The sequence below is a fragment of the Bos mutus genome, chromosome 6 (genome assembly GCF_027580195.1).
Source record: "Bos mutus isolate GX-2022 chromosome 6, NWIPB_WYAK_1.1, whole genome shotgun sequence".
Classification (NCBI taxonomy): domain Eukaryota; kingdom Metazoa; phylum Chordata; class Mammalia; order Artiodactyla; family Bovidae; genus Bos; species Bos mutus.
Genome location: NC_091622.1, coordinates 15,670,239 through 15,685,014, shown reverse-complemented (window position 1 = coordinate 15,685,014; position 14,776 = coordinate 15,670,239). Strand labels below are relative to the sequence as shown.

At 41.8% G+C, this 14,776-nt stretch overlaps 1 protein-coding gene across 1 annotated transcript; it reads right to left on the bottom strand.

Moving 5' to 3' along the window:
* Positions 1-2,133: 2,133 nt before the first annotated feature.
* PLA2G12A (phospholipase A2 group XIIA) lies at positions 2,134-13,890 on the bottom strand. Its single transcript, XM_005896230.3, has 4 exons — positions 13,475-13,890; positions 6,552-6,628; positions 5,228-5,393; positions 2,134-2,668 (listed from the first exon to the last, which is right to left on the bottom strand). The coding sequence occupies exons 1-4, from the start codon at positions 13,668-13,670 to the stop codon at positions 2,550-2,552; spliced, it is 558 nt and encodes a 185-aa protein (XP_005896292.1). The 5' UTR covers positions 13,671-13,890; the 3' UTR covers positions 2,134-2,549.
* Between the last annotated feature and the right edge of the window lie 886 nt (positions 13,891-14,776).

Sequence of the window (14,776 nt, the reverse complement as noted above, 5' to 3'; positions counted from 1 at the left end):
ATAAGTGGGTGAGGGGGAGATTAACAAGAATTTCAAGTAGTATATCTAGATATAATCCCCTATCAAAATGTGGAATGTAATCTTGCCCATCCCCCACCTACCACAGCCAGGACTTGGTGACTGGTTTCCAAAGAACAGAAGCATAGGAAGGGAAAAATAGTAACTTCAGAGTGGAGAAAACTAACAACTACTACCTTAACCAAATGTCTAGAGTTAACCTAACGAGCTGGTAACAATCAACTACCAGTATGATTTGATGAGAAGAACTGGTCAACTCTTGGTTTTCTTCCTAAAAATCTATAACCCTAGTCCAAACACAAGGAAAGACTAACCCAAATTGAGGGACATTCTACAGGACACCCGACTGGTACTTCTCAAAACTGTCAAGGAAAACAAGGAAAGACAGAGGAACCATCACAGACTAGAGGCTAATTAGACATGATGACTAACCGCGGTGTGGTGTCCTAGAGTGGATCCTGGAAAAGAAAAATGCCATTAGTGGAAAAACTAGTGCAAGTCAAATAAAGTCTGCTGCTGCTACGTCACTTCAGTCGTGTCCGACTCTGCGCGACCCCATAGACGGCAGCCCATCGGGCTCCCTGTCCCTGGGATTCTCCAGGCAAGAACACTGGAGTGGGTTGCCATTTCCGTCTCCAATGCAGAAAAGTGAAAAGTGAAAGTGAAGTCACTCAGTTGTGTCCAACCCTCAGCGACCTCATGGACTGCAGCCTTCCAGGCTCCTCCATCCATGGGATTTTCCAGGCAAGAGTACTGGAGTGGGATGCCATTGCCTTCTTCAAATAAAGTCTAGAGTTGCATTAATAGAACCAACCAATGTTGGCGCCTTAGTTAACATCAGGGATAAAGTGTATATGAGAAGCCTCTATACTATCTTTGCAACTTTTTGGTAAACCTAAAATTATTCCTAGACAAGTTTTTAAAAATCTGAACATAAAAGCTGCTTCTACTGATATCTGTACATTTATGATAATGAATAAATATTTTACAAAGACATTCTGACTTTGTCCTCTTGAGAAAGCCAAGGTTGCCAAGAAAATCCATGAATCTATTTTAAGTTTAAAGCTACCCGGTCAAATATTGCTGACTGGAGTCTAGTTTGCTTACTTAGCCCTGAGGCACACACTTGCTTTGTTTAACAGAGGACATCTGTTAGCAGAAGAGCGCCATCATCTCAGTTGGGGGAGTATCAAGTTCTTAGCAATGACATATATTCCAAGTTAGGAAATGTGGTCTTTTTCCAAAACATATTTTAGTTCTTCTCAATGATTTAAAAAGATTTAGTGATTTAAAAAGAACCATTTCCCCTGGTATTGTCTTTCTCTGACTTTCCAAGCGGTTTATCTTAATAACTTTGGCCATAGGTTACCCAGAAGACATACACAGCTTGCGCTAGGGAAAGTCAACAGCCAGTGGTAAGCAAAGAATGGTAGAGAGACACAGCTGAAGTTCCCAAGGGGCTGAAGAGATTTTTCAGAGGCAGCTAAAGTTCTGGGATTTGCTCTTAAATATGCATTAATAATTTTCAGCACAAATTGAGCTCTATAAAAGACAGTTTTTTGTATCTTGTTTTCCATCTCTTTTGATTCCAAAGTTAAAGACTTAAAAAAAAAAAACCCAACAATATCAAGAACAATTTTGTTAAGGCCAGTATTAGTAAAAGGTTTACAGTATTTTAAAAAATATCCCCAAATCTATTATGAAAAGCAAGTACTAAGGAGTAAATACCAAAGCATAATAGGTTATATTGCTCTGATGTGTATTAAACAACTCGTCATTTTGTCTTACTGAATCCATCTTTTTTCCAATAGGCAAATTATAGCAAAATACGGCATTTGTCATGAGTGGTTCATAACATGGGAATGGCTACGCTTCTGAATTTTGTTCATGTCATCTTGTAGGCACATTATATTAATACCTAGATATACTAGTTTTGCTTCCTAAGAGGTCCCAGCAGATGGTTCCAATTTTACAAGAGAAACAGACATGCCCTTGTCCTTGTGACTAGTCCCATCATTCATGGAAATGTGGCTTATTCATTATGTTTCAGTGGGCTATGGAAAAACTGTATAGTATGTGTTAATTGAAAGAGCAAAAATAAAAGTCAGATCCTTCTGGGCATCTATGTATATTTTAAATTTTACAGAAAACAAACATACTTCTAAGTGAAGACTTCACCTATTTCCAAATAAGATGATGTTGAACATACCTTATCATGAATTTCACGTTTGACCTTATTTTTTGGTAAATACAGTTGTGAAAACTGAGTCATACTCTTTCTTTAAAAAATCCCCCCCTTACCACGGGCCGCGTTCTGTGACCTGTCACGGCAATGCGGCACACTAAGGCAGCAGCGTCTGGGAAGATAACCTGCATTTGTCTCTGTAGCTTGAAGCTTTAATGTCAAAGTAAGGTCTTAAAATAATCCTGTCACAAAAATAAGGCAACTTCAGGCTGTAAAGACATTAGCTCTTTGTCAAGGGTTATGTTCTTCTGTCCTCATCTGCTGTCACCACTTGTCAGCATCTTCTTCAAAGATCGGTTTTTTCTTCGTAGCCACACCTACATGCGGCTCGTTGGCTGTCCAAGTACGGCTTACAGCCTAAGTGTATGACGCTGTCAAACAAGAGCTCCACGGTGGTTTCACAGGCTGCAAAGTAAGAAAGTGCCATCACTATTGGGCAACTGCAAAGCATCACTCACTCGTCACATATATTACACGTTTCAGCCCAGTGTCAGGCACAGCCTTGGTGGGCGCTTAAATCTATTTTAGGTGAACATCTTCCCAAGCGCTCGCAAACTAGTCACATAAACGTACATACAAAGACTTTTCATTTCAGCCTCTTCACCGGTATGTTTTCTTTGCATGCAACTATTCAACCCAACTTTTTGTACCAGACAATGAGTCTCTCTCAGTAGCACTGATAAGCTCATCTCTGTTAGTTTCCCTGGTATCTGAAAAATACCATTAACAGAGAAGCCTGATGACACTCTTCAGTTTGCTCTTTAAGGAGTGACTTTTAGGTGCAGAAAAAAGTGAAGGTTAAAAATGGAGAAACCTCAAAACATTTAATTATAAGCCAATAGCTTTTAATGGTCACACATTTAAGAGGCTTAAAGTAAATGGACCTCAGTCTCTCTCTTGGACCAATATCCAAATGTGGCTAGGGAGGGGAGACACAGGAATCGAAGGTGTTTTTCCTCTGGTGGGAATTCTTAATTTTTTGAAAGACTGTAAGAAAAGACAATAGATTTAACTTTTCTTATGCTAAGAAACCTAGAACACCCAGGTAAGATGATCTATTTTTTAACATTTTTTAAAAAATTTTCTTGGCTGCCCTGGGTCTTCATTTTTGTTCACCGGCTTTCTTGAGTCTCAGGGAGTGGGGGCTACGCTTTGTGGTGGTGCATGGCCTTTGCTCACTGCAGTGACTTCTCTTGTAGCCCAGAATGGGCTCTAGGGCAAGCGGGTTTCAGCAGTCGTGGCTCGCGGGCTCTAGAACACAGGCTCTAGCTGTGGCACGTGGGCTCCATTGCTCCATGGCATGTGGGATCTTCCCAGACCAGGGACCGAACCTGTGTCTCCTGGATTGGCAGGCGGATTCTTATCCACCGCACCACCAGGGAAGTCCAAGATTATCTTAATATACTTACAGAGACGTGGCACAGAGTGATTTTTAGTTATTCAAATACTTCTAGTTTCCAACATTCAGGTTAAGAAAGAAACTTTTCATTACAAATTCTTGGCATTTTCAAAGTTTCCAAAAGACTGTGCCATTAAGGAATACAACTAACTGCAGAAGTGTAAAGGTTATGATTATTAAATAGGAAATTACAAGGAAATCGGTTTCATCATTTAACATTAGTATATCCTTTGGTCAGAAAGCAGAAATGACATGTATCTGTGCTTCAGCTGGACAACTAGTTTACCTTAGCCAAAAGCATTTAAAGGGATCCAGAGAGAGTGAGTTCAAGCTTCACTTGGAACAGAGATTTCCTCCTTCTTATTACTTTCTAGTTATTACTAATAATAGGATTTCAAAATCCAAGACACCTGTGAGACTTGGGGAATACTGGAGTAGACAGATGTATGTAACTTGGGACAAGTTACTTCTTTCTGAACCTCAGTTTCCTTCCTTTAGAAAGGGGCATAATGCCAACTAGTACTTTGGGTTTCTGTGAACATCAATGAAAACATGTCTCAAGTATCTAGCACAGTATCTTATGGAAAGTGCTTAAAAATGGCAATTTCCTTTCCTGCCTCTTATTGCCCTTCCTCTTGTTATTTCAGTGTATGGTATATTCTTTGGCTTGTCAATAGGGGAAAAAAAAATCTTGTTAACTACTGGTATTTGTACAGCAATGTGTATTTCTACAAATAGCTCATTTTACCCTTATGATAACTCTACAAGATGGGTATTATCATTCTCATTCTATAAATGAGGATACTGAAACACCCAGTCATCTTTGCTGACTCTGCAATAACCATCACCATGAATAGGACTCCATGCTGAGCCCCATGAGTCCACTTAGCAAATCACTGAGCCTGGGGGTGGGTTTTGAGAACCTTCCCAACACAGAGACAGAGTTAAGATGCAAATCTTTGGAACTTCCTACTCCAAATCCACTGTGCTATACTGGGAACTTCACTGGATCCAGAGTTTCGAACTTCAGACTCTGGATAATTAGGACTGTACTACAGGGCACAAGATCTTGGATGAATTCTTCACCGCCTCACACACCCTGCTCCCAAGGTTCCCTACCACTTTTTGCTTCGTGACTGTAAATCATTTTAGATGAAAAAATCATCTCGGGAAATTGATAGGACTGTGTCACAACAGATAAGGTAATACAGAGTGAGAGATTTCTGTCAGTAAATCTGATACTGCTGCTGCCGCTAAGTCGCTTCAGTCGTGTCCGACTCTGTACGACCCCATAGACGGCAGCCCACCAGGCTCCCCCGTCCCTGGGATTCTCCAGGCAAGAACACTGGAGTGGGTTGCCATTTCCTTCTCCAATGCATGAAAGTGAAAAGTGAAAGGGAAGTCGCTCAGTCATGTCCGACTCTTCGTGACCCCATGGACTGCAGCCCACCAGGCTCCTCCGTCCATGGGGTTTTCCAGGCAAGAGTACTGGAGTGGGGTGCTACTGCCTTCTCTGAATCTGATACTAACACATGCTCACCCCCATGGCATGAAATCAGCCTTACCCTGCACGTGCTGAGCCAGCCCCAGTGTTTTCTGCACATCTCTGCAAATCTTGGACAGGCAAGACTGAAACGCCTCATCACAGTCGTTTTTGCTTTTGCCGCAGGTCTCATAGCACCGGTCATGTTGGTTGCAGCACTTTGTCAGGGAAGGGATGCCGATGTTAAGCTGAAAGCGATATTTGGATGGATTATTGTTGATGAAATTCAACCTTTCTCTGAAGTAGTACATTCAAAGAGACTTAGAAATCAAAGACAATACTGTTGTATAGATAATTTTCAAAATTTGTTTCTGCCTCCAAATGTTCTTCAGGTTAAATCTCTCTCCATTACTCTCACTTGCACCCCCCAGGTTACTGCATCCTCTCCCTCGAAACTGTGCCCCAAAGCTCCCTATTTTGCCATCTTAGAGTATCTGCAGTCATCTGCTGATAGCAAACAATTTCCAAGACATAAAACATAATTTTAAAAACAAAAAGATAAAGATAGGAACTTTAGAAGATTTTTTTCAGGGGCTACATAAGTATGACTTTTGGCCATTCCAAAGTATTTTGTACCTCCTCCCTTAATACAGTGTTAGTGTTACTCAGGCGTATCCTACTCTTTGTGACCCCATGGACTGTAGCCCGTCAGGCTCCACTGTCCATGAGGTTCTCCAGGCAAGAATACTAGAGTGGATAGCCATGCCCTCCTCCAGGGGATCTTCTGACCCAGAGATTGAACCTGGGTCTCCTGCCTTGCAGGCAGATTCTCAATACAATGTCCTTTTTATGAAATGTCACTGATAACGTCTAAGCTCCTACAACTGAATTTTTTTTTTTTGGTTTTTATGTTTAATCTTTAAGTGTTCGCCAATTCCCTAAAGATATTATTATTCCTTTTATTTAAAGTAATTTTATATGCAAAACCTTTGTGTCCAGGAATCACTTTCATAAAACATTTTCTTCCCATAACATTGGCTCAGATTCAGCCTCCCTTATAACAAACACACAGCTATCCCACTCAGTCTGGTTTCAACCCAGACAATCCTATGCTTTCCTATACTTTTTCATCCTAAGTAGTGTTACTTCTATACTCCAAACTTTTCAATCATATTTGTGACATAAAGGAAATATCATTTAAATGGTATTAACATCTACAGGATTAGAAAAAACAAAACATGACTTTTACATTATTTAGTTTCACTAGAACTTACTGTGTTTTATCTATAGAAGATCACTATTATAACAAAGAAAATTATTTCTGAACCTGAGAACACACTGATGGTTTATCAAGTGTTACAAAGACTACCAATCATAAAAACTTAAAAATAAAGAATAATATTTACATGAACACCAAACAGTGGGGAGCCACATCCATTCGGTGGGGAGGGTTTATATCCATAACGTGGGAAAGGCTTAGATCCTATAAAATACAAATGTTATAAAAATTAATTCTCAAATATGTTAGAAAATACACAGTTTACAATATGCTGGACTAGCCTTGGAAATATTTACTGTTTGATGCTGACATAAGTGAATATGTGTTAAATTGGATGAGCCTTAAAAATGCTGATTTGTCTACCAAATTATTTTTACTTCTCAAGCAAAATATGTACAAATGTACAGATGTACACATAGATGGCAGTTCATAAAGTGTTCTGACAGTTTATTTGTAATTCTACACCATACACACATAGAAATCCTTATTCTGGACTTCTATTCCAGAGCTTACAGGCTAGACTGGGTCCATATGTATGAAACATAAATCCAACCTATTTTCCTGCACGTTCTAATGCTTATATTTTTAGGTTAAAATCTACAGGGCAAGAACTGTATCTTACGAACCTCAGTCACTGCTCCATTGCACACAAACCTCCAAAACTACTGTGTGTGTGTTAGTTGCTCAGTCGTCTGGGATTCTTTGAGACCCCAGAGACTGTAGTCTGTCAGGCTCCTCTGTCCATGGGATTTCCCAGGCAAGAATACTGGAGTGGGTTGCCATTTCCTCCTCCAGGGGATCTTCCCAACCCAGGGACAGAACTGGCATCTCCTGAATTGCAGGCCTATTCTTTACCATTGAGAAACAACCTGAATGTCTATCAACAGATGAATGGATAAAGATGTGGTACGTAAATACAATGGCATTTTCCACAGCCATAAAAAAGGATGAAATAATGCCATTTGCAGCAACATGGATGGCCCTAGAGACTATCATACTAAGTGAAGTAAGATAGAGAAAGACATATCACTTCTGCTGCTGCTGCTGCTGCTGCTAAGTCGCTTCAGTCGTGTCCGACTCTGTACGACCCCATAGACGGCAGCCCACCAGGCTCCCCAGTCCCTGGGATTCTCCAGGCAAGAACACTGGAGTGGGTTGCCATTTCCTTCTCCAATGCATGAAAGTGAAAAGTGAAAGTGAAGTCACTCAGTTGTATCTGACCCTCAGCGATCCCATGGACTGCAGCCTTCCAGGCTCCTCCATCCATGGGATTTTCCAGGCAAGAGTACTGGAGTGGGGTGCCATTGTCTTCTCCGATATCACTTATATCTGAAATCTAAAAGAATGGTACAAATCAACCTATTCCAAAACAGAAATACTTACAGACTTAGAAAACACACTTATGGTTACCAAATGGAAAAGGTGTAGGGGGAGGGATACACTAGGTGGTTGGGATTTACATATACATACTACTATATAAAATAATCAACCCACACCTATGGTACAACACAGGGAACTCCACTCAATACTGTGTAATAATCTATATGGGAAAAGAATCTGAAAAAGAATAGATATATGTACCTGTATAACTAAACATGGATGTGAGAGTTGGACCATAAAGGCTGAGCACCGAAGAACTGACACTTTCAAACTGTGGTGCTAGAGAAGACTTGAGAGTCCCTTGGACTGCAAGGAGATCCAGTCAGTTCTAAAGGAAATCAACCCTGAATATTCATTGGAAGGACTGGTGCTGAAGCTGAAGCTCCAATACTTTGGTCACCTGATGCAAAGAGCTGACTCACTGGAAAAGACCCTGACTGACTCAATGCACATGAGTTCGGGGAATCTCAGGGAGACAGTGATGGACAGAGAAGCCTGCAGGCTGCAGTTCATGCGGTGGCAAAGAGCCAGACACGACTTAGCGACTGAACAACAATAACTAAATAGCTCTGCTATATACCTGAAACTAACACAACACTGTAAAGCAACTATACGCAAATACAAAATTTTTAAAATTTTAAATAAATAGAGAAGAGTTTAAGAAAAAGAAAAAAAGGTTAATTCGATATGGATACCAAGATTACAACTGTATTAATACTATTTTAAATGTTGTTATAAATGGTATTAGAAGCTGCTGAACATTAAAAGTACTTAGCACTTCTACTGGGTGCCAGTTTTTACTAAGTGCTAGGAATTAAACTGTGTTTCCCCACACCCAAATTTATATGCTGCAGCCCTATCAATGCATTTGGTGATAGGTTCTTTGGGAGGTAATTATGTTTAGATGAGGTCACAAGGGTAGGGGCCTCCTGACGGGATTGGTACCCTTTTAAGAAGAGGCCCAGAGAACTTACTTTCCTGCACTCCCCGCCCCCACCATGCATGAAGGCCGAGGTCTGCAAGCCAGGAAGAGGGCCCTCACCATAGAGAAGGGTTGGCTCAACCTTGATCTCGGACTTTTTAGCCTTCAGAACTGTAAGAAATAATCTCCTGTGGTTTACATCACCCAGTCTGTGGTATTTCATTACATCAACTTGAGTAGACTAATACACAGCGCAAGTAAAAACTCAACAGCAGAAGAAACAACATGAGTCAAACCAAAAATGCATAGTGTGTTGTGGTCACTGTCTCCTAAAATACACAAGCAGAAATTACAAAGTATAATTTCTCAGCATTTGTGTACAGAAAGCTAAAGGGAAAATGGGCTATGAATAAGAGTTTTAAAAACAAACCAAACCCACTTCGCACAACTACACGCAAATACTATTCACTGACCTCATTTTTTAACTCAACAACTGCTCTTATCTTAATGCTTTCCATTTTATCATCTGCATGGGCAGCTGAAATCTAAAGATCCACCTGGACTAAGACAAAGATAGTTCTTTTCTACATATGTTTCTTAATTTGGTTTAAATATTTTCAACAGACCAATGTCTTTCACCTGAAAGACACTGAAGCAGATGAGAGGCATAAGGGGAAGGCTACTGGGTCTCAGAAAGCTCTTACTACTGCATTTTGCAGGAAGCACAGTACAGAACTCCAACCTGTTTTCTCAAACACTTGAGAATTTAAATTTCTGATTATTAATCTCCAAAAAGCCCTAATGCCACTTTTTCCCCCTAGTATACTCACTCTCCTATTTTCCTCAGTCTCCAATACTTCCTGGGGAAATGGCAACCCACTGCAGTATTCTTCCTAGGAAACCCCTATGGACAGAGGAGCCTGGTGGCCTACAGTCCACGGGGTTGAAAAAGAAATCGGACATCACTGACCGACTAAACAACAACAACCAACATTTTCATTCCCACCTTCTCACTCAGCACATCACCTCTATTCCTACTTCACTGAGAAAACCAAGGAATGAGAAGAGAACGTGCACATTACCCCAACCGGCATGTGCGCACGTATCCTACACCTTTGCTGCAATTAACAGAGAAACGCCATCACTGCTCCTGGCCAATCAATTTATGTACTAGAACTCACTCCTCTCATTTACCAAAGGCTGTAACTCCAGTAATTCTCTTTTCTCTTTTCCTCATTAGTGTTTTTACTCTCTACTAGTCATTCTCAAAAGCATACAAATATGCTATTATTTTCCTAATGAATCACAAAACTATCTTTTCCATGATATCCCCCCTTTCAGTTAACATCAACTCCATCCTCACAATTACTCAAGACTAACAACTCTGGAATCCTTTTTTACTCTACTCACACCCTCCTTCTAAGCTATTAGTAAACCTTTTAAGCTCTTCCTTCAAAATATATCCAAAATCCAACCACTTCTCACCACTTTTATTCCTACCAACCAGAACAAAAGGACCACCATTTTGGTCTGAATTCCTGCACTTGCCACTCTATCTCCATTCTTGCTCCCTGCCCTCCATTTCCCTTGATTCTTTTTATTCTCAGTACAACAGCCAAAGGGATCCTGTTAAGACATCAATCACTGAATAAAGTAATGGCTTACTCATAATTAAAAACACTTTACAAGCCAATTTTTATTTTCTATATTTCAAAGGAAATTGGAAATTTTTTTTCCCCTCAATCCTCTCTGCTGTCAAGGAGAAAAAAGTTAAAAAAAAATAGTGGCCATTAAGTTTTCTCCCCTAAGTTACTTTATTTCACTCTCAATAAAGCCTTGTTCCCACCCCAGGGAGGATGGCCAGGGGGAGAAAGTCTTCATACAGCTTCTCCTTCCACAGAGCAAAGATAGATGAATGCAACAAATCTGTGCCCTTTAATTCAACACCTCTTCTGTCATTAAGTTGTTTTTTTTTTTTTTTTTAAAGGCTCCCTTGAGTTCTTTATTGCTGCTGCTGCTGCTAAATCGCTTCAGTCCGACTCTGTGCGACCCCATGGACAGCAGCCCACCAGGCTCCTCTGTCCACGGGATTCTTCAGGCAAGAACGCTGCAGTGGGCTGCCATGTCCTTTATTGCTACATCCCTTAATTACCATGCTCCTCCAGTTTTGAGATTTGTCTGTTTCTATTTGGTTCTGATAAGGTCACTCAACACTTCAAAATATAGGAAAGGTTGAAACACTGTTCCAGGGAGACTTCTCAAGTAACAGCAATTAAAGAACAATTTTCATTATGTCAAAATTATTAATTTGGTGATTTGGAACCTATGAGTCCTATATGAGCAGACAGTACTTACTAAGACACAAAAAGATTTTCACTGAAACATACCATTTCCTAAATTCTCAAGTTCATTTGTGTTTTTTATGCTGGAAACTTTGCTCTAAAGGGTAAATTTAGTGAGGCTGTGGAAGAGGTGTAAGTAAAAGGGAAGATTAAAACAATATTTTTAATAAGAATAGTATCCATGGATCCTAGAGATTGTCACACTGAGTGAAGTCAGACAGATAAGGAGAATCAGACACCCCTTATATGTGAAATCTAAAAAGAAATTATACAAATGAACTTATTTACAAAACAGAAATGGATTCACAGACTTAGAGAACAATATATGGTTGCTGAGGGAAAGGGCAGGGTGAAGGAATAGTTAGGGAGTTTGGGATAGTCATATACACATCGCTATGTTTAAAATGTCTAACCAACAAGGTCCTGCTATACAGCGTAGGGAACTCTGCTCAGTGTTATGTGGCAGCCAGGATGGGAGGGGAGTTTGGGGGAGAATGGATACATGTACATGTATGGCTGAGTCCCTTTACTGTCCACCTCAATCTATGGCAACATTGTTAATCAGCTATACTCAATACACAACAAGTTAAAAGAAAAAGAATAGCATCCGTTTAACTTCAGAGACATTTTAAATGTAATAAAATAAACTCTAGAACCCTTACTCATAATCAGTTTATGAAGACTGATCCTTCCAACTTTTCCTCCCTCAGTAAATGGCAGCTACATCCTTCCTTTGGCTCAGGCCAAAACCTACAGAGTCATCCTTGCCTGGCCCTTCAATTCTGGTGCTTTATGCTGGTTGTTGCCTCTGCCTGGATTGTCCTTTCCCTAGCTCATCACGGTGTCACCTTCACCATTTCAGACTTCTTCTAAAGTAGTATCTCATTAGTGAGGCCTTCCATGAACCCCTTTAAAAGAGTAAACTAACCGCCTCCCAGCACCACCACCGTTGGCTCCTTGCTGCACTATTCTGGAAGTGCTGGCACACTTCAGACCCCCCCACACTGCAGACCTGGCTGATTTTACTTAGTCTTCAGTTTACTGTCTCTCTGAACCAGAATGTAAGCGCCATGGACACGGATTCTGTAGGTTTTATTTCCCATTTCCCCATTTTTCTGTCGGTTTTGTTCACTGCCAAATCTCCAGTTGGTGGAACACCTGCCATAAACCAGGCACTCAAATATTTGTTTAATGAATGGGGATGACTAAGTAAAACGGTGACGTCTGTCTCCAGAAAAGCAACCATTTGATCTTCAAGCTACTCTCTCATTCCTCCTAACAAGCTCTAAAAGGACAAAAACACCTTTCCTGATCGAATACTGGTAGTAGCATTCAGGCATCCATTTAAGAAGGAATATTTAACAGTTCATCGCTTACAACATATAATTCATTCTTTACCTGCATTAACAGAAAAGCAGAAATTATGACTGCATGTTACATCATGCTTTCACATGACAGTCCCTTTAAATTCACCTATGTTCAGTTTTACCACTAAAGTCACCGAGTTGCCTTTTACTTTGAGCTGCCAAACATGATATTAACTAGGCCCCACGCTTGTCCACATATATGGGAAACATGGTCTCCCAATTACTCTTAGCATTCTGAATTTCAAAAAAGAAGCCCAAGTACCTCATCTGAACTCTTATAGCATTTAGGCATTCAAAAAAGTCAAGGGCTTCAAAAGAAAGATCTCTGCCTGAAATACCAAGGTATCACCAACAATGACACCAAACAAGTCCTCAGATTCAAACAGAATTCAAGCTTAAAAATATGAAAAAGTAAATCAAAAGAATAATATTAATAGCAACCAACAATGAGAAGGCAGGTCACTGACATCTAAGGAAAGAAAATTCCCGTCAAGTATTGATAGAATCGTTCTAGAAGAGTCAATCGGAACTCTTTCTCAATAATAAAGTACACCAAAGTCTGTACAAAGGTCGCAATTTATTTTCTGTAGCTTTAAAACTTAAACCAATTCTTGAAAAAGTTATCATAAAACAGCATGACTTGAAAATTCTCCGTATGTTTTGCATAGTCAGCTAATTTAAAGGCTCTAAAATCAGTCTGTTTCACTCCATCCCCATGAAGCGTATGTCACTAAGTTCTTAGGCAATCGTCATCATGCAATTGCAAAAAATATATATATATATATATATATTTCAGATGCAATGAAACAGAATGGAGAGTACTCTCAGGAGACCTCTCACATTCTAAAAGCAATGGTGTGAACTTATCAGCAGGTTGCTCAATCACAAGAACGGCAAGATCCCAGCGGTGCTTAGGTTTTTCCAAACCAGGGCCAGAAAGACATCGACAAGGTTCGCTGGGCATCTCACACCTCCACGACCCCAGTCCCCCCAACAGCCCAGAAGGCATGGGCCCCGCAGGGCCTGGAGTCCCCCTCACCGTCACTGCACTTATACTGGCAGAGCCCGTCCTCGCCTCCCAGGAGGTCCAAGGCGGCGTTCAGATACATGTCAATCTTGTGAACGCCGTTCCGGATGGTCTTCAGGGTGGCCCTCCAGTCGGTGGTCTGGGCTTGCTCCTGGCACCTCCCACCGGCGGTCAGGAAGAGGACCAGGAGGACTGCGAGCAGGGCCATCCGCGCAGCGCCAGGCCGCGCCCGGTCCACCCGACGGAGACCTCGGGGCGCCGCAAGCAGCGGCGCGGGTCCGGGACTAGGCAACGGCGGCCGGCTCCATGCCCACGCCCCCCGCCCGGCTGGAAGGCGGAGCTCGCCGCGCGCAACGAGCCCTCCCGCCGGGAGACTTGCCGCGGCAGAAACGCCGGGCGATGCGCACGCGCGGACCCGGGCCGGCCGCTGCGCTGTGCGCCTGCGCGGAGCGTAGTGCGTCAGAGGCGCGGGGCAGGTGGGAACGCAGAGGGGCCCAGGGTCCCTGCCCGCTCGCCTGTGTGGTGCTCCCGATTGGCCGGGGAGGCAGTACCACCTGGTGCTCGTTAGTACTACCTTAGGGGTTGGTTGTACTAACTAAATACCGTGCCGGGCCCTATATCCCAGACAGGCTGATTAAGTTCATCCCGGCGTCAGTGGGCATTGTTATATTTTGAAAGCTCTTCAAATTGAAGGGTGTTAGCGAGGTGGTGAACCCCCGTGACCTCCTCTGACTTGGGGGCGTGCGGCCCAGCTATCGCGAACCGAGAGACAAGCTATTCAACGTGTAGAAAACGTCGGAGAAACAAGCCCCCCGTGGTCCCTTGCAGAGAGCGTTGGGAGGGAACCAGCTGAATCTGGGGTTTGAAACCGTGATTCTGCGTGATTCATGGGATGAGAGTTCAGATTCGCAACTCCAGGTCTTGGGTCCTCACCGGTCTTCTTGGACTGCGGTGGCCGCGGTTGGCGGATGGGGACTGGAACATGTTAACCCAGGCCCTGTGGTGCCTGGCTGACAAATGTAGATGCTGGTTGAGAAATTTTAGAAGAAAATGGTTTGATAATAAAAACCATGAGTTTTCTTCTGTAATAGGGAAGAAGCCATACTATAAACTTCAAAGCATTAAAAACACACGCATACACACAATTTTCCTACTGAAGATGATATGTTGTAGCTTCATGGCTCCAGTGACGTTTCCCTGTATTTTTAATCCCAGCGTAGTGCAGAATCCTGAAATAACAATTGCAGTAGTTTTTACCAGAGCTATAAATACCTAGTTATTTTAGTATCCTGGCAGTTTCCAAGAACTTTACAA